The sequence below is a fragment of the Dermacentor albipictus genome, chromosome 2, assembly GCF_038994185.2.
Source record: "Dermacentor albipictus isolate Rhodes 1998 colony chromosome 2, USDA_Dalb.pri_finalv2, whole genome shotgun sequence".
In the NCBI taxonomy this organism is placed as follows: domain Eukaryota; kingdom Metazoa; phylum Arthropoda; class Arachnida; order Ixodida; family Ixodidae; genus Dermacentor; species Dermacentor albipictus.
In genome coordinates, this window is record NC_091822.1 from 82,692,301 (window position 1) to 82,717,956 (window position 25,656).

General features: G+C 44.4%; 1 protein-coding gene and 1 long non-coding RNA gene across 2 annotated transcripts; one reads left to right on the top strand and one right to left on the bottom strand.

Annotated features, from left to right (window-relative positions):
• Nucleotides 1-36: 36 nt before the first annotated feature.
• LOC135895863 (uncharacterized) lies at nucleotides 37-8,487 on the bottom strand. Its single transcript, XR_010562502.2, has 3 exons — nucleotides 8,278-8,487; nucleotides 7,498-7,582; nucleotides 37-208 (listed from the first exon to the last, which is right to left on the bottom strand). It is a non-coding gene; the product is annotated as an uncharacterized lncRNA (long non-coding RNA).
• Nucleotides 8,488-9,919: 1,432 nt separating this feature from the next.
• On the top strand, nucleotides 9,920-25,208 carry LOC135895849 (uncharacterized PE-PGRS family protein PE_PGRS46-like). Its single transcript, XM_065424043.1, has 3 exons — nucleotides 9,920-10,017; nucleotides 15,794-15,890; nucleotides 24,341-25,208. The coding sequence occupies exons 2-3, from the start codon at nucleotides 15,824-15,826 to the stop codon at nucleotides 24,928-24,930; spliced, it is 657 nt and encodes a 218-aa protein (XP_065280115.1). The 5' UTR covers nucleotides 9,920-10,017; nucleotides 15,794-15,823; the 3' UTR covers nucleotides 24,931-25,208.
• The last annotated feature ends 448 nt before the right edge of the window (nucleotides 25,209-25,656 follow it).

Here is a 25,656-nt window from a genome sequence, read left to right on the forward strand (position 1 = left end):
GCTGCTACTGGTACAGGAACTGGTGGGCTCGGAAGTATCCCAGGCATCGGAACAAGTGGCAATGGTGGCGCTGCTACTGGTACAGGAACTGGTGGGCTCGGAAGTATCCCAGGCATCGGAACAAGTGGCAATGGTGGCGCTGCTACCGGTACAGGAACTGGTGGGCTCGGAAGTATCCCAGGCATCGGAACAAGTGGCAATGGCATTCCTAGTGGATAGATCACTGACATGCATGTATGACTCGGCGTCGCAAGATGTACAAGTTATAGAGTTAATGCTCTACTTGGAACAAGCTACTAACGCCAAACAACAGATAGAATGGTGACGGTGGGACACTATTTTCTGGGAAACCAATCTCGAGCGAGTCTGTTTCTTTGTTACCTTTTGCGTTAATAAAATGGACATAAAGGAGGAAAAATGCTTATTTTCTTTTGATGACAATGGTTTCAAGAGCCACAAGCAGTCATCATACCTATAGATTTTATTTGTTTATTAAGACATACTGTCATCACCTTTCGGTGGTTTTAGCAGGGTGTTAGATAATGATAATGATAATCAGAAAGGGGTTTTGTTACGTAAAACCCCATAATTTAATTTTTAATATAACTCCTGCGGGGACGGTAGAGTATCCGTCTCCAGTGAAAGAGGACCGTGATTCAAATCCCGGCGCCGCGCAATTCTCCACCGGAAAATACAAAAATAACCGTGTGTTGAGAAAATTGCACAAACAGGCCTGGAGTGCGGCCTGATCCCGGTGACCAGAACCAGTAACGCACTCTCTCACCAGAGCAGGATTGGCCAGCCTGGTGCAGCACTTGGCCACAACCTCCTATATGAATACAACAATCAAACCCCGGCCCTCAGTCCCCAGCAGCTGCGAAGCAACTGACCACGGCGGCGGTCAGATCTGTGATGCTGCAGAGGGTGCTAAGAATACCTGGCTCCGGACAGGCCGCCATTGGAATCTGAACCTGACAACGTTTAACGTTAGAACGCTATCTAGTGAGGCGAGTCTAGCAGTGTTATTGGAGGAATTAGAGGGTAGTAAATGGGATATAATAGGGCTCAGTGAGGTTAGGAGGACAAAAGAAGCATATACAGTGCTAAAAAGCGGGCATGTACTGTGTTACCGGGGCTTAGCGGAGAGACGAGAACTAGGAGTCGGATTCCTGATTAATAAGGAAATAGCTGGTAACATGCAGGAATTCTATAGCATTAACGAGAGGGTGGCAGGTCTTGTTGTGAAACTTAATAAGAGGTACAAATTGAAGGTAGTACAAGTCTATGCCCCTACATGCAGTCATGATGACCAGGAAGTCGAAAGCTTCTATGAAGACGTAGAATCGGCGATGGGTAAAGTCAAAACAAAATACACTATACTGATGGGCGACTTCAATGCCAGGGTAGGCAAGAAGCAGGCTGGAGACAAGTCAGTGGGGGAATATGGCATAGGCTCTAGGAATAGCAGAGGAGAATTATTAGTAGAGTTTGCAGAACAGAATAATATGCGGATAATGAATACCTTTTTCTGCAAGCGGGTTAGTCGAAAGTGGACGTGGAGGAGCCCGAATGGTGAGACTAGAAATGAAATCGACTTCATACTCTGCGCGAACCCTGGCATCATACAAGATGTAGACGTGCTCGGCAAGGTACGCTGCAGTCACCATAGGATGGTAAGAACTAGAATTAGCCTAGACTTGAGGAGGGAACGGAAGAAACTGGTACAGAAGAAGCCAATCAATGAGTTAGCGGTAAGAGGGAAACTAGAGGAATTCCGGATCAAGCTACAGAACAGGTATTCGGCTTTAACTCAGGAAGAGGACCTTAGTGTTGAAGCAATAAACGATAATCTCATGGGCATCATTAAGGAGTGCGCATTAGAAGTCGGTGGTAACGCCGTTAGACAGGAAACCAGTAAGCTATCGCAGGAGACGAAATATCTGATCAAGAAACGCCAATGTATGAAAGCCTGTAACCCTACAGCTAGAATAGAACTGGCAGAACTTTCTGAGTTAATCAACAGGCATAAGACAGCGGACATCAGGAACTATAATATGGATAGAATTGAACAGGCTCTCAGGAACGGAGGAAGCCTAAAAACAGTGAGGAAGAAACTAGGAATAGGCAAGAATCGGATGTGTGCTTTAAGAGACAAAGCCGGCAATATCGTTACTAATATGGATGAGATAGTTCAAGTGGCTGAGGAGTTCTATAGAGATTTATACAGTACCAGTGGCACCCACGATGATAGTGGAAGAGAGAATAGCCTAGAGGAATTCGAGATCCCACAGGTAACGCCAGAAGAAGAAAGCCTTAGGAGCTATGCAAAGGGGGAAGGCAGCTGGGGAGAATCAGGTAACAGCAGATTTGTTGAAGGATGGTGGTTAGATTGTTCTAGAGAAACTGGCCAACCTGTATACGCAATGCCTCATAACCTCGAGCGTACCGGAATTTTGGAAGAACGCTAACATAATCCTAATCCATAAGAAAGGGGACGCCAAAGAATTGAAAAATTATAGACCGATCAGCTTACTGTCCGTTGCCTACAAAGTATTTACTAATGTAATCGCAAATAGAATCAGGAGCACCTTAGACTTCTGTCAACCAAAGGACCAGGCAGGATTCCGTAAAGGCTACTCAACAATAGACCATATTCACACTATCAATCAAGTGATAGAAAAATGTGCAGAATATAACCAACCCTTATATATAGCTTTCATTGATTACGAGAAAGCGTTTGATTCAGTCGAAACCTCAGCAGTCATGGAGGCATTACGGAATCAGGGTGTAGATGAGCCATATGTAAAAATACTGGAAGATATCTATAGCGGCTCCATAGCCACCGTAGTCCTCCACAAAGAAAGCAACAAAATGCCTATAAAGAAAGGCGTCAGACAGGGAGATGCGATATCTCCAATGCTATTCACAGCATGTTTACAGGAGGTATTCAGAGGCCTGGAGTGGGATGAATTGGGCATAAAAGTTGATGGAGAATACCTTAGCAACTTGCGATTCGCTGATGATATTGCCTTGCTTAGTAACTCAGGAGACCAATTGCAGTGCATGCTCACTGACCTGGAGAGGCAAAGCAGAAGGGTGGGTCTGAAAATTAATCTGCAGGAAACTAAAGTATTGTTTAACAGTCTCGGAAGAGAACAGCAGTTTACAATAGGTAGCGAAGCACTGGAAGTGGTAAGGGCGGTAAACATCTACTTAGCGCAGGTAGTGACCACGGATCCGGATCATGAGACTGAAATAACCAGAAGAATAAGAATGGGTTGGGGTGCGTTTGGCAGGCATTCTCAAATCATGAACAGCAGGTTGCCACTATCCCTCAAAAGGAAAGTGTATAACAGCTGTGTGTTACCAGTACTCACATATGCGGCAGAAACCTGGAGGCTTACGAAAAGAGTTCTGCTGAAATTGAGGATGACGAAACGAGCTGTGGAAAGAAGAATGATGGGTGTAACGTTAAGGGATGAAAAAAGAGCAGATTGGGTGAGGCAACAAACGCGGGTAAACGACATCTTAGTTGAAATCAAGAAAAAGAAATGGGCATGGGCCGGACATGTAATGAGGAGGGAAGATAACCGATGGTCACTAAGGGTTACGGACTGGATTCCAAGGGGAGGGAAGCGTAGCAGGGGGCGGCAGAAGGTTAGGTGGGCGGATGACATTAAGACGTTTGCAGGGACAACATGGCCACAATTAGTACATGACCGGGCTAGTTGGAGAAGTATGGGAGAGGCCTTTGCCCTGCAGTGGGCGTAACTAGGCTGATGATGATGATGATGAGATAATGATCTAATTACAAAGAAATAAATGACGTATGCATGAACCTATAATAGATACAGGTTATACAATAGATACGATAGATATAAGCTATCAAGGGCGCAAGAAATATCGATACAATAAAAGCATAGAGGTTTAGGTTATGCGGGGTCCGTTTGGGAGTATACTATAACACCTTTGCTTAGAGGAAACTAATGACAATAGGATAAAAGTAGGTACAGTTCACTTCAGCACAATTTATTTAGGAAGTTCATGTTCTAAATGTGAGGAAAACGACGACAACGAGGGTGCTGAAACAATAGCAATAGTTACGGTATTCCAGTCGACTATGGTGCGAGGAAAGAATCAATACTTAAATATTATTGCATGTGCGAAACGGGGTAATAGTAAGGTCGTGTTTCTGCCTAGTGGGGTATACTGAGCAAAAAGTAAAAAAAATATCTATGTAAATTTTATAATGACCATTAATCTATGGACATAAGTACGGAAGCATTGAACAACGTTATCTTAAAGATAAGGGCGCAAGTCGAGCTCTATTTAAAAGGTCTGTAACTGAAGTCCTTGAAAAACTGTTATATATAAAGCGCGCCACTCGTATTTTCACTTTTATAGCTTGTTAATATCAGATTTAGTAAAAGGATCTGATATGATCCTGGCGTAATCTATGATTGGTAATACAATTGATTTGTAAGCTAAAAGGCGGACTTGTTGCAGCTCAGATCACTCGATATATAAAGCTCCAGATAGGTATGATTAGTTATTTTAGAAATGAATACATCTTTAATGTTGCACCTAGCATGCAGATGAATTTTCTTATAAGTAATCTTCATAGAGACAGTTTTATCAAAGTGAACTATTGCCGTTTTTATCACTAGGAGGATATCTTATGAAATGCCTGAATGAACAGCAACTGGTCGGATGTACTATGAACATCACAGTGTAAAACAATATGAAGCTTGACCTTGGCCGGAATTTGTGTCACAATATCATTAATACACAAATGAAACAACAAAGGACCAAGTACTGAGTCTTGGGGAACACCAGAATGAACCTTCACATGTTTTGAACAAACAACAAACAATCGCGGAAAGAAACAAATTGTTCCCTTTTAGTTAGGTATGAAGAAAAGCAACGCATAAACATTTTATTGTTAAGTAGCTTGTCTAGTTTGAAGCACTAATTTTTTGTGCGATACCTTATCAGAGGCTTTGGAGTGATTCATAAATATAGCATCTATTCGTTTGCCATGGTGAATAGATTTCGGAACATGATGCACGGTTTTGTGGAAGCTTGGGCAAGTTGGTGTGACATTCTTTTTTCCACAGCGCAAAGGACTGGGACCAGACGAGTGTACATACACAGCGCTGAACTTACAACTGGCTTTATTGAGGCGATTTCCACTGCCTAAATACGGTGGCAAGCAATCTCAAATGAAAATACACAAAGATACACAAAATTGGCGGGAATGACAGTACTTGAGCACAGGGCTGCAGTGGCACATGAGCAGCTGTGCACATGTTTCCTATTTGTCTTCAAGAAAACGCAGTTCATTTTCTTACAGAGCTATTGAGGGCAGCGCTTACGCATTTCTCTTTGAATTCGTGGATTTCATGGGCTTCAATAATCTCTATAGAGTGTATGTGCACGCGGCTCGTACTTTTCCTTTGTGCTTTGGAAAAAAGCCTGTACGATTTCAACGAGATGTGTGCAGGGTTGAAAAACATTTCTGAATCCGTGATGATATATAGTTAGAAGTTGTGTTCATCAAGAAATTCAAGGATGTAGTTGTGTAATATATGTTTCATTTTTTTGCGAGAGGTCGGAGCTAACCAAACTGGTCGACAGTTCACAGCGTGGTTCATCATCTTTCACGCACAATAAGACACGCATGGTCAAGTTTCTTGCCATATCGTAATTAGCTGCCTTACTTCACTAGGGTAGCAATGTGGGCTTGTTGGTAATGCATCTTCAAGGGGAGTATGGTAGCGCGATTCAAAGACGGGACAAGAGAAGACACAAACTTATGATAGACTTATAATAGAAGCCGAGCAGATTGATGCCCTAGGTGATACATGTATCAGCAAACCATCATTGGCTCTCTCTGAAAAGGAACTGAAATTTCTGCGCATGGCCTAACTTATCACAAAATGTATAGCTATGATTGTTAATCTGTTCACGTGGATGTGACTCATGTTCTTTGAGTGTATAAGTACGACCTGGTTTTCGACAATAAACAGTGTGTGAAGTTAGCGCTGTGTGTGTCCCTTTGTGTCTTCTCTTGTCCCGTCTTTGAATCGCGCTACCATACTCCCCTTGAAGTTACTTCACTAGATTTCAGCATGGGTAACCTCCCTGCCTTTTTCCTTATGACTTCTCTTTCGCTCTCTCTCTATCTCCCCGTGTATTTATTATAATTGCGTTCGCGACCCAATTTAACGAAGTTGAGGAGTAACAGGAGAAGCACAGGTGCGCGAGTTTGTGTACGTGATTATTCCTTTCAGTGTGTTTTCTTAAATTGCGTTTGCTATGCAGATTACGAGCGCAACTAACATGTCAGAGTATAGGAGTAGGCGGAGCCACATATAGGCACCAACTTCTTCTTGAATACCGTTACAATTGAAAGAGAAAAGCTAGTGTCCCCGTACAGGGGTACATGGCTCTGGAATTCTGCTGCTGAAAACGAGGTCGAGGGTATAACTCCCGGCTGCGGCGAAGACCGCAATTTGGTAGAGGCAGAGTCAAGAGCGTTCGCGGGCTGAAACTTCAAAGCATGTTCGATTACGCCAGATGGTTGAAACGAAATCGGTAGCCCCAGCTGTACAGATGGCGAGTCTCGTAGCCTACTACAGCGTGTCTCATCGCCCAAGTGTTTCTTCGACAGACCAACCCCTATGACGAATGAATCAAAGCTGAATTGATACAACGGCTAAGATTGCCGATTCAGCCCGCATGTGAGCTTGACGTGGCTGAGGTGCAACGGATCGCGCCGGTAGCACCTCTTCTGCGGTGTCCTTGCGCGCGGCTTTATTCAACGGCGCAATGCTAATCGGCGAAGTTCAGTCCTCGGTGGGAATCTAGCTTAAGGGGTGTGTAGAAAGACGCTCTTGTCGATCATGGTTACCGCGACATCGATCTCATATGCCTCTACCGGCGCGCATCGTGTATATATTTTCGAGGCATTTTTGGTCCACGAGTGCCCGGAGCATAGGCTGCTTTTAGGCACGAAGTGTTCACAGGGAGCTAAGCAAAAACTGCCATAAAAAAGGCGCTTGCTGTGCAGGACGGGCTCGAAATTAAAAAAAAAAAGCAGCCTGCATACATTGGTGCCCCATGGGAAGTGATGAATAAACACAGAAAGCAGAAGCGCCAGGTGGTATATCGTCAAGTAAAAAAAAAGGGGGGGATTGTCAGGCGGAAGTCACTGCACAGAGGCACTTTCCACTGCGTAGTTATGTATCGCGTTGCTCACTAAGGAAAACAGTCGCATACACTCCCCGTTTCTCGGGAAAAAATAAAACGATGAAAGAATCAGAAGAAAGGAGAGCCCGCCAGGTGTTTTGTAGAAAGCTTCCGTATGATGAAACTCGCTACACAGAGGCCACTTCAACTGCGCAGTTATTTGTCGCATGTTTTTCAATGTAACCGACATTGCGATGCAGAGTGATGTCGCTGGGCTGCTAGTAAACAAACGGTTGTGTGCCGTACCACATGACATGCAGTTTCATCTCGTTCCGGGAAGAGATGCTTTATGCACGGGTCGACTTGAACTGGCTCACTCCAGCTTGTTACGCTGCACGTGGGCAGACGGAAGGAGAGCAAAAGTAGCGATGAATCATAATGACGAAAAGGAAAGGAATGGATGTACATGTACAGTGCGGACCTCTGTTGAAGGGAGCACTCTAATGTGCGGGTGGGTAGCTGCGCTGACACTCTAGGTCCAAATGCCGGCTGAATTTACGTGAATACACTGCGTAGGTGTGTGGAAAAGTGGCAGCGTCACCAGCCATAAGCCACCTGCTGCAAAGCTTCGCCATTGTAAACATACTAGGGTAAACGTACTAGTAGACCGCAATGTGCATTATATAGCGGCAATAGCCAGTTGTACAATCTCGTGACACCGAGGAATTGTCGTTACGCTATAGCTGTCTACTTCGCAGACGTAGTATCAGGTAAGGGGCCGAGAAAAGCGCCCTCGACAGTACTTGCTTACCAGACTTAATTTGCACATGCACGTTACAGCAAAAAATTAATAATAATTATTGCGGTTAGTTCCTTCAAAAAGTGTATTTGATTACAGTAACCAATTACATAGCCACAAATATGAGTGAGGAATTATTAAATGCTATCGATTTCTTCTACGTTACTTTCTTCCCCACCCTTATTGACTTTGCATGAGCGCATCAAATAGGAGAAGCTTACTTGGCTTTTTCGGTGCGTCCTCTGCGGCACTTTGCACGTTGTTTATCTTCGCTAACAGTTGCTTACCGAAATTTTCGTTGGCCATCGTCCTTCGTTTCCTTGTGGAGACATCAGCAGCGACACCGAAAACTTGCCGGAGGGAATGCGGTGGTGTTACATACGAAAACCTTGCGCACAAGAATGTGGTCACTCAGTGCCGCGATGCTCGTGTCTTGGTACTCGATGCGGTGTAGCACCTCATTGCTGCCGTGGCTCGAAGAAGGCGCTCCTGGTAAGGCCAATGAAACGCTGAAAAAAACCGTCCATCGCTGGTTACCTGTTATAAACGTCAGAAATGGTCATTGCTATCGAGCTACACCTGTTCGATTCGTCGGTTAGTATCTGTTGGAGCGTTAAAGATGAAGCCAATACTAAGCGCCTGGGTCTGCCTGCCTGTAACATGGGCATCCACGAAGCTGCAGCGTGGCCCGCGATTGCGGGCTTTGTACTGCGGCTCCGCCAAACATAGTAGCTCAAGGATTCGTCACCTGTCGCAGTTCGTCCTGTCGATGTAGTAACTGGTTGCGTGTAATCAGTCATTGAACATTTTTGCATTAAATGCGTAAAGTAAGTAAAGTAAATGAGTAAGGAGCAAAAAAACTAATCGATCAAGTGCAAGATTGCCACAAAAATGCAATTCATAACAAGTAATTATTTGCATGTAATTTATTACGCACAAGTATAGCTCACCGGAACTGTCGTGCAGCCTTCGTCAGGCACCCTTCCCCCTCTCCCTTCCACACCACCCCCTCCTCTAGATAATGTGCACTCAGGAGAAAGAGTATGGAGACCAGTGGTACCATGTGAATTTTTTTCTTTGCAGCATACGCATGCCGGCTGCAATCAAGTAGTTGCAGGATACATGCGCGTGTCTGACCAGTGCAATGTAGTGAAGCAACTCCACGTCGCTGAGCTGTGGTAGAATTTTTTTTTTGTCGATGCTGTGATCTGCACACATTTGCTCGCTAGGATCAACGCTTGAAGCAACAGGAAGAATAAACTTTCACTGCCGGTTAAGCGTGTTCCCCCACATTCTTTGTTAGCGATATGTCGATGGCGTAATTAAGGCACACAAGTAGCGTTTATTCAGAAGGATTACGAACGGTTTTAAGTCATGATACTTCATGACTGCGGGTAATGCCACCAGTGCCAACGGAAAGCGCCGCGCGATAATCCGCTCGCTACTCGCGCTTTTTAGCAGAGCTCAGTACGAGTGAGCCACTTTCTTCCGCATTACGAAATGGTGCGGCGTGCTACCCACAACGAAGTACAGCTGTTAGAACGGGGCGCATAATTAAAACACACAGAGACGAAGGAGACAAGAGGAGCACCTCGCACGCGCGCGTCCTGTCTTCTTCGTATGTGTACCTGTTCATTGGCACCCTTTTTCTAAAAGCTGTGCTACAATTTATATTAGAAGTACTCCCGCAACGGTGAGCTTTTATAAGGACATGGAGCATCGGTACGCGCATCACAGATGGCATAGCAAGGGTTGCCCTTGGAAATGTTTCCAGCTCGGACGCGGAGTAGTTGTTTTCGCGACTGAACATATTTGAAGTTGAAAGTACGAAGAGGATCCGACGTCACTGTCACGTGATTTTCACCGTCACGTGATCTGTACTCTGCTATTAATTTTTTTTTGCGCTCATCTCACGTGACGTGATTCCAGGCAGGAAGTTTTTGCGCGCGAACAAAAGTGGCTCGGCCCCGGTGGAACGCGCCATCTCAGTGAATACGTCCGATTGAGGACGCGAAGAATTAAATCAGGTGAGTTACTGCATGTTTTTCGTTTAAAAGCTTTTTTTGATTGGTCTCTTTTTATCTAAAAGAGAATACGCTTTCTGACCAATTCATCTGCGCGGAAGATTACTTCCCGTGTGGCACATTATGTACACGCAACCGGCAACGTTAAACTAGGGGAATTGTAGCTATGATTTTCGTTCTTGTTCTGTGAGAAATTTCTTAAAGTGACATTGAAAAAAAATTCGGCTTGCCAATATTGTGACTTTTCCGGTTTAATTGATAACCTGAAATACTTGCTATAAACTACTTTCTTCATAAACACACGCAGTATACTTCGGTATATGCGTGTTTTTTTTTCGCCCGACCCATAGATCGCTTATTTGGCGCTACTACCAAATCGTTCCACCTTACTGGGCTAGTTATGAGTTATGAAGGTTAGAGTAACAGTCATAGTTCGAATGCTTTTGTCAATAAAATTACATTTACAACTTTTGCAACATAGTGCGGGTGATGGGGTCTTTAAAACCGGCCTTTCAAACGGTTACGCGCTGTAGTAATTTCAAGATCATTTTTCTTTCGGTCGGCCTAATCATAAATAATCAGTGTGCACACGCCTTATGAGATCAGGAGTTTTCGCGGTCTTCGTGACTTCGGTGACCTCCAGGTTAAGCGGGGTTAGCATGAAAAACATTTTGACCGATCGTGAAAGGCTGATTGCACAGAAAGAGAAGAGAAACAGCTTGTAACAGTCTTGCTTAATTGAAAAGCTGATTGCACAGAAAGAGAATAGGAACAGCTTGTAATAGCTTTTCTTTATAACATCCCTGGTGTACATGTATAAAATAATGTAAACAAGCTTTGAGTTGCCGAACAGACACCTCGAGAATTTAATTTACCTTCCTTTTTCTTTAATTGTGGGTTTTCAATATTTGCTTCGATATTCCCCGGTCATTTCTCTCGAATATTCATATTCGATTCAATTAAAGAATTTCGCTATTCGAACACCGCTGTATGTTAGTATTGTAGCTATGCATCAGGGAACCTATTCTTTTCCCCTCCTGAAAAAGCGCATGTGTGATGCAGATCAGTCAGTAGTACTCTGTAGCGTGTCGCCATCATAGGGGAATGTCGATAAAGTTTACTGTGCCGTACAGGTCGGCGAACCGGTTCAGTGTTGCATAACGGTTTGGAAGCCGGTATAATATTTAACTTCTCCGAACCGGAACTGAACCTGAACGAAATCGCAGCACGTTGGACGCGAACTCGAACCGAACCGGCATTCTTTTTCTTGGATTCGACACCTTGGTTACAACGCTGCAACTGAGTAATAAAAACGTTGTCACAAGTTTGGAAAGTGCACCTACTGAGGCATCCAAAGCGAACAAAATTGATGTACTTTACGGCACTTTAAAATGTACCACTAATATGTAAGTAGGTATTTTGCGAAAGACTCGTAAGCATTGTGACAACGGAACGTAATTTTTAAGCATATAGATCACAATTTTACAATATAAATCTTTAACAGATGTAATACACGGTAGGGTGATAGCTGTTATTGGTGCACAGCTACATATTTGTAAATTATGCACGTGTTTTTTAATCTCACCAATTTCTGGCAATTCTTCAAAAAACTAAAAATGAATCCAGGCTCTAAATTAAAATTGTACTAGATAGAGTCAATACAGGTAATGTCTTTGTCCTAAATGGCCCTTAAATCACCTTTCATAGTTTGAAAACAATCACGTGCTCCTCTCCATTCTGTTCCTGTTTCTTTAAGCCGTCGTGACACCAACGGGATCGTGCATGCGACGAAACCAGCTCAGTACCTGTCGATTGGCCCACGTGAACGAGAAATCAGTTCCGTTCAGTTGGCCAGAATGCCTTTACTTGGGCCAGCGTCCAAGTGCGTCCACTGCGGACGCTATATGAAGCTTTCCCATAGCGCTACACATAAGTATCGGGACCAGACAGAAAGTATTGAAGGGTCACACCAAGGCAGAGGGAGAAACAGTCTCCCCTGCCTTAGGGTAACCAAGGAAATCGTAAATACGGCCTCCGAAACATCTGTGTCTTTCACTGCGAGAGCAGTTATGTGGACCCTCCAGGCAAATTTAAGTGTATATATATATATATATATATATATATATATATATATATATATATATATATATATATGGGTCATTCCATCTCAAGTGTACTCGGTGTTTTATCGACCATCCGCGATTCTGCTGAAAAAAATCATACTGTTTTACCTCAAAGTGCGAAGTAATTATTCAAGCGATTTTTCTTGAAAAAAAAAATTTCTAATGCCCTGAGGACGCTTTGAAGATTGCGCACACAAGTGAAACTATGCCAGGTAGAAAAATTTCTACAAAGTTATTGCTTTGACTTGTTACTGCGAATATTTTTGGAAATAGTCGCCAGACGGTGCTCTTTCGTGACTATTGTCGTTTATTACTTTTTGCTTTAATTTACATAATTTTTAGCCGTAAGGAAAAGTCGACAATTGCCCCTTTTTTAATATTTTTTATAAAAGAAAGTAACGTTTCCACGAGGAATATATTCACAATAGGGGCTTGGTATGTGTGTATACTAGATGATAAAAATATTAGTTTAAGAAATAAAGCCTAAGCTTTTGCTTAATGTCATGGTAAATATGAAAAAAATTACGTTCTGACTCAATTTGTGGCTTCATTTTCGCAATGTAGCGTTCCAAGTAAAAATATGGCATAGTCGCCATCGGATAGTATGCTTTGCTGTCTATCTATGTACAAAGATTCAAAAGATTAAATTTTGTTTTAAGCGAGAAAAAAATTTTTGAACTGCACAATCACAAGGTTGCGCGGAGCATCTCTTTGCTTCGCCTTCACTGCATAGCACGTCGGCCGGTGTTTCAGTCTCGCTCATTTTACGCGCTTCTTCTTTTTCATTTTGAAGACGAGGTCTTTTTTGGCGACTTCAGGTTGATTTGCGGTTCGTGGGGACTGAGTTTCTGGCCATTGTCATCTTGTAAGATTATATAATTGCAGGCCTTCTAGTGCACGTAGGACAAGAAATAGGCGTCTGAGTTAAGCTTGGAACGAAAAAGATGCAGAAAGTTAGTGTGCTACTATATACAGAACACGACTCAACATCTAGCGGTGGTCATCGAAGAAAGTGTCCTCCATGGCGTATTAGGGCACCATGTGGTTTGTTGTCTATAGTGTACTGCCTTTGGGATCAGCCAAAAATTTTAGACAGCAATCTCTCCGGGATTGGCCCATATCTTTCGTAGAGCCACACTACCGGTTCCGGTTTTAGCCGCATGCTGTGCGAACGGGCACATGTAAAGTTATTTCGCCATTAGGCATTGTAACTTCTCCGTATATAGTAGCACACTAACTTTCTGCATCTTTTTCGTTCCAAGCTTAACTCAGACGCCTATTTCTTGTCCTACGTGCACTAGAAGGCCTGCAATTATATAATCTTACAAGATGACAATGGCCAGAAACTCAGTCCCCACGAACCGCAAATCAACCTGAAGTCGCCAAAAAAGACCTCGTCTTCAAAATGAAAAAGAAGAAGCGCGTAAAATGAGCGAGACTGAAACACCGGCCGACGTGCTATGCAGTGAAGGCGAAGCAAAGAGATGCTCCGCGCAACCTTGTGATTGTGCAGTTCAAAAATTTTTTTCTCGCTTAAAACAAAATTTAATCTTTTGAATCTTTGTACATAGATAGACAGCAAAGCATACTATCCGATGGCAACTATGCCATATTTTTACTTGGAACGCTACATTGCGAAAATGAAGCCGCAAATTGAGTCAGAACGTAATTTTTTTCATATTTACCATGACATTAAGCAAAAGCTTAGGCTTTATTTCTTAAACGAATATTTTTATCATCTAGTATACACACATACCAAGCCCCTATTGTGAATATATTCCTCGTGGAAACGTTACTGTCTTTTATAAAAAATATTAAAAAAGGGGCAATTGTCGACTTTTCCTTACGGCTAAAAATTATGTAAATTAAAGCAAAAAGTAATAACGACAATAGTCACGAAAGAGCACCGTCTGGCGACTATTTCAAAAAATATTCGCAGTAACAGGTCAAAGCAATAACTTTGTAGAAATTTTTCTACCTGGCATAGTTTCACTTGTGTGCGCAATCTTCAAAGCGTCCTCAGGGCATTAGAAATTTTTTTTTCAAGAAAAATCGCTTGAATAATTACTTCGAACTTTGAGGTAAAACAGTATGATTTTTTTCAGCAGAATCGCAGATGGTCGATAAAACACCGAGTACACTTGAGATGGAATGACCCATATATATATATATATATATATATGTGTGTGTGTGTGTGTGTGTGTGTGTGTGTGTGTGAGGAAACGAAGGCGCACGCTTACGTAAATTGCTTTTTTAATGTTGCAACGTTTCGGCCGTGGCATGGCCTTCGTCAGAATAAACACAGACACAAGTGCGCACCCACATAATACATATATATATATATATATATATATATATATATATATATATATATATATATATATATATATATATATATATATATATATATATAAGTGTGGTATACTTCTAGGCTATGTCGTATATTCTAGGCACATGCATACATGCCCTACTATTCAACCACCAGAAATGCTCACACCAGGCCTATGTTATTGGTTGAATTATTCCTGCGAGTGACAGATAAAGTGCAAGAAATATTACAACTCACAACCTGAAAATGATGTAATTTTATTGCGCTGCTATTTATGGGCAGCGCAGTGGCACCTATGCGATGCCATTACAGGCCCTACGCGGCGTGCTCAAGGTATTTTGAGTGTGTTTAGAATATCGTCGGAAAAGTTCGAGCGCAGCGCCAAGCCTTGCTAGAACTGTCAGTGCGAAACTGCCAAATTCGCCATATTGATTTGGGTCAGTGACAGCAACTTCTTCATGTTTTGCACTGCGCGTGTGAAGGGCACAGCGTGTAGTTGTAGTGTAGTTGTCTAAGTAGGTGTAATGATAAATCTCAGTTGGCCAACGTTCAAATTTCAAGTTTGCTCACCCCCAAATTTAAGTTGGCCTTACCCCAATTTTCAGTTGGCCCACCTCCACATTTCAAGTTGACTCAACCAGAAATTTCAAATGGACCCACTCCCGAATTTCAGTTGGCACATTCCTACTTATGCTTCCCCGTGCTTTTTCTAAGGAGCGCTATGTATATCTATGAGTATTCTTAGTTTCATTCTTTTGTTTAAGTTGTTTCTTATCGCTTATACAGCTTCCAATCACCTACATTTACGCTACTACAGCGATTGAATGTCATAACTTTGCAAATTACGCCTCTTTGTGCCGATACAAGGCATTCCATTTTTTCGCGTGACGGGACTGGTGTACTCGCCAAAGGATGCTTGCGCCTTTAAAGAAACAGTGCCAACGTGACGTGTGCAAGTGATGTAATCTGTACGCGTCTTTTAGAGAAGTGTGTAGCGAGAAAGAGGGACCACCTGAGGCGCACTTATCGAAGCCGAGAGAGCAATCACTCACTCCCCTTCGAGCACAGCGTTGTTTAGGGGTCCTTTAATTGAAACTAATTTGTTAAGCAGTGGTCTAATGAAGGCATTTTTGCATATAACTTGTATTTGAACTGGGAAATAGGCGCTGGCCTTGAGCTAAAGCTTCCTCCTAAAGTATATTCGTGTAGCAAATAAGCACTACTGAATGGTTCGAAAAGTATCTTCACATAAAATGGCTGGCAGTTTTTAGTTGTGCTATGTTCCGAATATATTTGTTAGCAATCTTCATTAGCTGTTTTCCTGCAGGTCCACTTGAGACTGCGCTACGCGCCCAACATGCTTTCGTGGACGATCAAGAGTGGGAAGGGTGCATTTCTAGCGGCACTTTTCCTCTACACCTGTGGTAAGCCTGCCTTTAGGTTAAGTACATCTAGCAAGAACACGCGAGTACTGTGTCACGAGAATATTTTAATCAGCTCACAAAGCTCACTGGAAAGTGCTTCACGATGAAGCCTGCTCTGTTAGCGGTTTAAGCCATGTACTTGACTCTCCCAAAAAGCAGTTTCTAAACGTATATTGATTTTGACAAACGGCTTCCCAGCAAGTGATTTTTGATGGGCAGGATTCGCGAAAAGCTTTAGCGCTGGCAGCCAGGACCGGCGATAGGTGCTACCCTTCAACCGTTTGTGCACAGCAAAAAATGAAACGCATTTCTTTCGATGACTGCTATAATATGATCTGTAGCTTCCGGTTGCACGCGGCGCTATTATTAGACACCCGCGCGATGACTGATTGGATGGCTGTAAGCGCTGCTGGCATTCGTCGAAGGCAAACATTTCTTTAATTTCTTCGAGTATATGACCAAGTTAATTTGGCTCAAGTTCATGGGCCTCATATGCTGTGTGAACATTGCTGACGTTCACCGTCGTTGATATTCCTGGCTTGTCGTACACACTCATTCTTGATCTTTGAACGGTAGCATGACAGAGTTTTGTTGACGCTTCCCGAGGAGTCCGCTACTTTTATTGCGATAGCAATTAAACGGACACCCCGGGCGCATTTCTGCCGTCGGCGTCGCCATCAGTGTCGCCGTGAGGTTCCGTGCGAGTGAACGCGTGTGAGGATGAACCGGCGAACGCGGCTCAACCTGGCGTGCACGAGCGAGGAACGTCGCCCAGATGCGTGCCCTCTCCTGTGGTGCGAGGCAAGGCAAAGCCACCTAGAAAAAAATGTAAGGCCTCCGCACGCCGGTGTGACGTCACGCTAGTCGGATGGGCCGGACAGTCGACGCCGTCGGCGTCTCCGCGCCTAGGTTCGTTGCGCTGGCAGGGTGTCTCTTTGCGCGTCGCGGATACTATGGCATGAGAAAATTAGTGCTGTCCTTAAAGTGACAGCAACCTATAAATGCATATGCTTCGGTTCCAAAGCAAGACACCTATAGCTGACGCAAAAAAATAAGGGGGAGCCGCTGGTTAACCGCACTCAACACCACCACAGAAAGAAACATTATTTCATACCTTATTTAGGTTACTTGACTCGCGAGATTTTTTTGCGTGTATCGCAACACGACATCCCTTATTGTGCTTGTGATGTTTGGATGAGACTAAGACTAGCAAACTGCATGCTGCTTAGTCACTTTAACAATTAGACGGAAAGAAAGAAAGAGGAAAACTGCATATTAAAGACACAGAATATACTTTATTCACAAATGATAAAAACTGCATTCAGTAACAAACATTTGAAATCTTCCGTATACAATTATCATTCTCACTCTGGCATTGCGTAAAACAGTCCTCGCTGGACACACGAATATCGAGGTTCATTTTATTGTGAAAATTTTATTTTTATAGGGTCACGCACAACTAATTGTCTAATAGAATAAGCTTCCGTCTTTGTTGTATCATTTCTTGTGGTTCTTTTATTTCCACCCGCCTTGTTTGCAGGCCTTTTCGGTCTTCATAAAATGCTGAGATAATGGTGAAAAGTAAGTAAAAAATGAGAGGCCTACTCTCAGTCCTGAAGGAAAACATGCAATTAATGGATTGCGGTAGCATGGGGAGTTCGAATCATAAACAGGTAGCACAATACACTCAAACGCTAACATTTGAATTGGCCAAAATGCAGAGTTTAAATTTTGATGATGTAGGCAAATAAGTCCTAGCTACGCCACAGGTTTCTTTTTACAAGGATTCTGTCAATACAAACATACGTAGATGTTAAAGAAAACAGAGCTTCATGAATAAAAAATAAATAATGAGAAACATATCTCAGGCCTTCAAGGTCTGCAATTTTCGGTCGTTCTTGGCGTTGCGTAATTTGTCATTTCCTGTGCGGCACAAGTTGTTCAGCAGTGTATTCGCTGCAGCACTTACGACATGCCCCATTACCTCCTGTGCAGGATGACCGAAATCACACACCTCTACATCCTCAAAGTCATGAAGCGTAGTGAACACAAGACCGACAAGAGTATCTTTCTGCCTAGGAAGGCTGAAAAATCGTACGGAATATTCTGGTGTCCTGAGCTTGTCCAATATAATTTCAGTAAAGAGTACAGCATTAACTACAACTGCTCGTGGAAACTTCAGGCCACCCCTCGTCATCTTCGTGATTAATGCATTTTCAGGGTCATCTAGATCGACGTCTTGCAACACAAGGCTTTCACTGCAAGATGCGCATGTCAACTTTATTAGAGCTGCATGGGCACAATAGCCGGCAACATATGTTAGTGCCGGTAGCCTTGACGTTTTTTTCTCAACGTTAGAGTCGGTCACAGTGACATGAAACTGGCCGTTTCCTGAATTTGCACTTGTCTCCAACGTGCTCGCGCTCGGTGGTAGCAAATCTGGCAGGTCCAGAACCTTCTGCAAACGCAATTTGTTTTCAGATTCATATATCTGCCTTATAGACACGTGGTAATTGGCACCAGACAATTGCCGATACTTTCCAAAGCGATCCTCGAAGCTATCAGTTTGAAATTTGCCCAAAAGAACATACTCGAAATGAAGTTCTTCGAGACAGTATATGGCAAGTTCGTGCAAGGCGTGGGTAGTGTGGCTGAAAGCTGTGTGCGTTTCACGTGTCAGGCGGCAATTGTCATGTTTGGGGGTTTCCCAGTGATCAAGCCATTGAACTATTCTCTTTAAGAATTCTAGTTGGGGACATGACGATGAAACTATGGGACCTTGCAACTGATCACGCAACAGCTGTCTTTTTCTTGGCGTCTTGACGTTAACAATGTTCCACCAAGTCAAAATGGTGTCGACATATTGAGGTGTTTCCTTTGCATGCTGGAATGTTGCGACACTGAGAGCAGCAACAGTAGATGAGTTAAAAATCTTTAAGGCCAGTTTAACGTTCTCCCGTTCCATGTTCGAGGGGTTCAGTGCCTTCAAAGTGAGCATTGGCGCTAGCCTCAATAGCTCATGCTTTTAAGCTTCGTGCAACTGGCATAATACCTTGAAAGATGCTGTAAGTATCTTTGGTTCAGCCTCATCACTCTTCGGTTCAGGAAAGTACATGCATTTGCCAATGTTTCTTTGATTCAGCCAGTTATTTCTTATACACTTTAGTACGTGAACTGGGTCCACCACGAAAAACAGGGGCCGTGATGGGTCAGCAGGATGCTGGTAAACAATGATGACACTTGCCGTCTTAGTGAAGTAGGACATGGCTTTTCTGTTTATAGAGGTATTGTCCGAGATCACTGCGATTATTCTAAAACCAGATACCTCTAGATCAAGCGCCTTAGCATCGATTTCTGCCACAGGAAGAATGTGTACAACATCCTTGTTTGAAGAAAGCAGGTTATGTGTCATAAATACGTGGGCAGTTATTGCTGCAGTCGATGAATTTACCGCAGCACCAGTAACAAAGCCAGCCTTGTAATAAAAAAATGATTGAAGGTGAATCTCATCAATCATTAAGGTTAGTCTTTTCACGCTATTTATATGTGCTTACAATACGCTTTCCATAGGAAAGAAAGCTACATTCTTGCTGCTCCGTTTCAGGGCGTACATCGTACTATGAACACAGTCTTCTGATCGTACCAGGATGCGGCATCTTAAGCTTCATCGAACTTCTCAGGAATCTGTATGCATGAGGCGAAATTGTGAACAAAAAGCTAGCGAAAACCAATAAATCGGGGGGATATCGGCCAGCATTAATCAAAACAAGATCAACTTGACTCTTCAAGAATTTAAGCACTTCCAAATGCCATTCTTGCAACTCGCGTGCAAATTTTTTTCCCACTTACTTCCTCTAGCAATGACAAAACCAGTGTCAGTAGATGACGGGCCTTTTCAGAACGCTCCGTGCTGATATCCTTATGTGTCTGTTCGATCATGTGTAACACACTTTTCAAATCTCTCAAGTCGCACAGCTTTTCAGGAACTAACACATCACCACACTTCTTCACACGCGTTTCACCAAAAAATACTTTGACGCGCAGGCCTGTGGACACGATCACCGAAGTACGGACTGCAGGAGCAAATTGTAGTGACAAGTCCAAAAAGAAAACCTTGGAGCCCTTGTTCAAAACTGTCCAGAAGTCCGAACTCTGAAAGCTTGGCAAGGCCTTGAGCAAGTCCGCAAAGCTACCAACCACATTTTTGGCATCCTCTTCTGCTTGAGTTTGCTGAGAAAGCATTATTGCTTTTTGCAAATATGTGGCTTCCAAGCGCGCTCTTTTCGCACCTGGCGCTTGTTTCCCAGGGCAACTGGGAAACAAGCTCGGAATTGCAGTTTTCTTCAGACGAATGTTTTTCATGGCAATTTCGACCACTTTTCCTGTCTTGACGTCCTTGTAAGATGTCGTCTTCAAGTAATTCGTTGGCAAGAAATGCTTTTCACAGAGCTGAAATAAAAAAAAGAACAAGCCGTTACAGGTATGCAGTTCAACGAAAACGTTGAATTTACAAGCGCGTCGACAGGTGCAAAGACCCATCTATTGTGCACGCATGCACGAATACATTGCGCACTATGCTGACGAAACCCATTCGTCTGGAAACCCAGAAAAACCACAGAGAGAAGAAATACTTACCACTGTGTACTTCGTTGGCGAGAAGTCCTTCCGAGGAACTGCTCTCGTCCATGCTTCCCGAGTGGCTCGGTCAGATGGGAACTTGTGCACTCGGACACTTGGTCCTCCGTCATAATTGGACTTGCAGTTTGGTGCGCAACAACAGCCAGACATCGCTGCGCTTCCGTGTACGACGAACCACGCACAATCGAAGAAAAGCAATCGCGTTTACGGTGCAGCCAGCCCAACCAAAGCCACCAAGAAAATGCTCCGCGCGTTGCCGCTCTAGCGTTGCAGCCACGGAGAAAATTTGTTTTTCAGAACGCGCGCCGCGTTGTAAAAACGCAGCGCTCCCCCATCCACCGCTACCATCCGACTCTTGTGACGTATTGACTAGGAGAGGAGGTGATGCGGTGGCCTTATATTTTTTTCTAGGTGGCTTTGCTTCGGCCCGCTCTCAATGGCGGTAATTTCTTTCCAGACCGCCAGGCGCCGCCAGCACAATAACGGCTCCGCGGGCTTGTGACCTTTTCTGGCCGCCGCAAACAGCGGAGTTTCCACTCCTAAATGTTTCTTGCTCCGTGACCTGGGGCGCTATTCTGGACATTCCGCCATTTTCTTCGGTGCGTGACGTAGGCGCGACGCAAACAAAATGGCGCCGGTGGCCCAGTTTTGCTTACGTAACGTGACGCCAACTTGACGTTTTGCCTAAGAAACTGAAATGAAGGCAATGAATGTAGCGTTATCGGTAAAGCAAAACAGTTTTCCTCCGCAGTAAAAATAAAGCAGCTATCTCAAAGCGTATGATTGTTCCGTCGAAAACGCTTCGCGCTTCCATCGTCTGCTGCGTACAAGCCGTCGTCTGCTTCAATAGCTAGGATGCGTGTCCCCGGAAAATGCAATGAGTCATCGCATGTTGGCGCCGATGCCCTTGTTTTCTTACTTGAGACAACATACGCGACCTACCAGTGGTGATGCGCGCACGTTCTAGGCCACGTTATCGCTATTTCGTGAAACGCAAGGGACTCAGCCCGACACGGCTGGCTAAGAAACGGCCGAATATCACCGATAGCGTTGCGGGCGCCAGAGATAACCACTAGCGCGACGCAAGCGCCGGCGCTGCCATCTCTTGTTCATTTCGCTAGTTACTCGCACCGCGGGAGGAAACTTCAAGGCGCCACCTTGCGTACATTTCTTTTTATAAATTAGAAAGAGGCCGTTGTCATAACGTCTGATTGTGCGAAAAGGCATTAATCTCGATTATAATAGAAATGCAGCAGTGAAAAGTGGACAACATTGCTGAAAGTTTGCTATATTCAACCAATATTATTTCGTATAAACGCGTTCTTTTAAAAAACGATGGCCCCAAACACAAATGCCAACACCACCCGAGAGCGATGCAAATACTATGAGCACGCGTTATGAACAAAAGATTTTCGTGGCGCCAAACGACGGGGAAAATGTGGCGATACGCATTCCTCTCGGCTGCCATTGCATATGGCTGCTCATTAGCATAATTCGCGCGGCTCGTCGCAGCAAAAATTATGGCGGAAAATCTCAGCAATGGCGGCCCAGTGCAACGTCACGCATCGTCAAACTGACGATTACGAAACAGCCCTTCCTGTGACGCTCCTCACAAGATATTCCTTCAGCCAATCAGCAAGCTGGCATGGCGCATATCTTGAATCGCCACCACATATTCGCGCAATTGCAGATGCATTGCACTGGCTTCTGCACGCTACCGCTCACATTCTTTTTGAAGCGCTAACATCACAATATATCTGCCAAGGACCAAAAAAATGTATTAGTCCATAAAATTTGCAGCTCCACGTCACGTTTCGTCATCTTGATGAAAACGCAAAATGACATTTCGCAAAACTTCCGTTTCCCGGCAAAAATTTCAAGGCACGTGAGCTCGCCACAGCCAATAAGAGATTAAACATGGCGGATAATGGCGGCTGTGCAGCCGCCATGCGTGTCCAGAATAGAGCCCCTGGGTGGCTTGCGTGCGTATCGTGGACAGCAATGCGCGCAGCTAATCATTTAGGGAGAGGGGAAAAGAGTGTCGCGATGGCGCCTGTGCATGTGGTCTGGGCTTCTGTGGTTATAATGTCACGCGCATTAGAGGTGCCGGCGCTGCTGGAATGCAGAAGGGTAGGGGAGAGAGGGAAAGGATGTGGCGACAGCGCTACATCATTCTAGATGGATAAGGGAGAGGGGAAAGAGTGTGGCGACCACAGAGTATCCAACAATAATTACTAGAGGGAACGCTGGCGCTGCAATCGTTCAGCCACCATGGGAAAGATGGGAAGCACATGGATTCGTCTGATCTTCATGCTTGTGGATTCAAACGTTCTAGTGGCTTTGTTTATTACGCTTTGTATGCCTTGTCGTAAATTTCAGAGCAATCTATACTATTAGAATTGTAGAAGACGTCGCGAACACGCACAATCGCTCATAATTGCAACGGTTGAGCTTGTCGAGGTGACAGAATCGAAACGCGCCAAGCGTCTCAAGCCACTGACTTGCCCGGGATAGATCCATAAGGGCGTTCTATGTCGCTCATCAACGCATGCGTCCATGGCTTAATAGTTTCAATATCGGGTTTATGTGCTATAGAGACAATCGAATCCTGCCGTCGGATAATTTTCATAGTTTTTCTTTAATTAATAATGACATATTACTATGTTGAAAATGACGAGTAAACAAAGTCATGAAGCTGTTTGAAGCCAAAAGGACAATGTTTATGTAAATCCATGTACTTCCCATAATTCCCATGCTGGCTGGACCACCCCCGTTGCAGCTCCCACGGACTCTAGCGCCAGAGTTCTCCCTAGCTATTATTGCATGAAACTCTATGCTGGCGACAGCGCTGCAGCAATGGAGACGGGCAGGGTGAGAGAGAGGGAAAGAGTGTGGCGATGGCGCCTGCGCACGTGACCTGCGCTTGTGTCACGCGCGTCGGAGGTGCCGGCGTGGCTGCAGCAGCGGTTGCGGTGACCGCGGCGGCGAATGTGTCGGCGTAGTGTGGTGCCATATGAAAAAGAAATCTATGGGTTTCATAATGTATGCAGCCCATGCATGCAGGCTAAAGAGCTTCGCTGGTAGTCCGTTCCCATATGAATGTTGCAGGCCCACAAATTATTAATGCAAAGAATATTAAAAGCTAAAGCAATGAATGCTGACCCGAGCATAATTCCCACCACATCCCTCTACAAGGTCACTTTGCTGGATAGTGTGCGAGAAGGCCTGGAGTTTTGATCATCCGGAAAAGTAGAAATTGAAGACAACTAAAAAAAGGGAATATAACATGAACAATTCAGTGCACAAACGTGTGAAAAAAAACCAAAAAAAACGAAGTGTTCTGCGATCCACATGAGTCGCATCAAAGGGCACTGACAGTGTTTGGTATGCAAGTCGTGGAGCCTCTGTATGAATTTAGTGCACGAGCTGCAGCGAGTGTGCTCATGAAGCGTGCGTAGGGGCCCACGCCTACAAGCATCTAATTTATAAGCAATGAATTACGGGAATGTGTCGAATTAATGAATTTTTTTTAGGGGGGAGGGCAGGGGTTGTCTCATTTTGCCCGCCCTACCTGTCTCATTTTGACCGACCCGTGGGCAAAATGAGGAGCATTTCACTTTTGAAGAAAATTTTTATTTAATACTTATGCTAATTGGAGCACCCTAACTTTTCCTGACTGCAAATGTTTCATAATTTTTCTTGCCCTTAGCAAGAATCTGCGTACGTCTTTTTCGAATTTATAATTATAGCAGAAAACTCTGCATCAATTAGACAATTTCTCTGTAATTTTGCGTTGCCTTACTCTACTACAGGCACTGGTGGCTCCACTAACGGATACGGAAGCGGAAATTCATCGGGTAGCAGTGGAAATGGTACTGGCAGCACCAACATCAGCGAAATATCCGTAGAGATCACATTTGGTTCAGGTGAAATTCCAGGCATCGGAGGGGCTGCAAGCGTCCCCGGCAACGGAAGCAGTGTACCAGGACTCGGAAGTATCGGAACTGGAGCAGCAGGAAGCGTCCCAGGAAATGGAGGCAGTGCAACTGGAGGGCTACCAGGAATTCCTTCCAGTGGGGCTGGAAGCGTGCCGGGAGTCGGCAGCATCGGAAGCATCCCAAGCGCAGGCAGCATTGCCTCGGGGATGTCCTCGGGCACCGGAAGTGGAAGTGCAGGAATAGTTCCAGGAGCGACACAACCGGGGGTTGGCTCTGGCGGCCTCCGAAATCTGACCGGTGGCCTGACAGCTGGCGGAGCATCCGGAGGTGTTCCAGGTGTTGGAATTACGTCGGGACCCGCAACAGGAGTGGGCAGCGATGGAAGCGGTACCACAGATGCCCAGCAGGTTGAAGTTGTAGTGAAAATTAATGACGATAGCAGTAACGGTGGAGCAAGCGGGTGAATGGGGCTTGACAGGCGTGTGCCATGGTCATAAATCCATTCGAGTAGAGAACATAGATTGCGTGGAGGGAGTCGAAGAGCTTGGCAGATAGGCAACGCTGCTGGATCACTGTAGTATTTCTGATAACATGCACCGGCATATTTAGGCGAATATTTGCACGCAGTTGAAATTAATGTACGTACGTTGTTGCCGCCACGTCGGAAGGGTGCTGGCGTTCTTGTGTTCTTTTGTCACATTGGACGAATAAAAATGAACATGTAGTAAAGTTCGGGTACTGACTTGGCAGCCCACGTTTCTAGTGGACCTGCAGCTATGGCTCAGGAATTGACTTTCCTCTGTTGCGCACGTTGTGCTGAGCCAGGTTGCTGTGGCCGCGTTCTGACATCGACAGTGGCATAAAACGGGACCGCCTGAAAACTCTAGGTGGTCGGGAAAATCTGGCGACACATTGCACAGTCTCACAAGGTCCTCATAGTCTGACATTGCATTCGTACGGCTAAACGATCAATCAGTGAGTAAGTAAAGCCTGTTTACACAAAGCAATTATTGAGGCCCTTTTTAAAAATATGCAATAAATTTTTGGCAGCGCTATGTTATCTGCGTACTACTGCTAACGTAAAAGCTACAAAATGGGTTAAAAGTAACCGTTTGTTTGTTTCTTAGCTCGCAGCATTTGTACTGTGCCGCTTTGCCGAAGACCGTGACGAGTGATCGCTGAATTTCCCT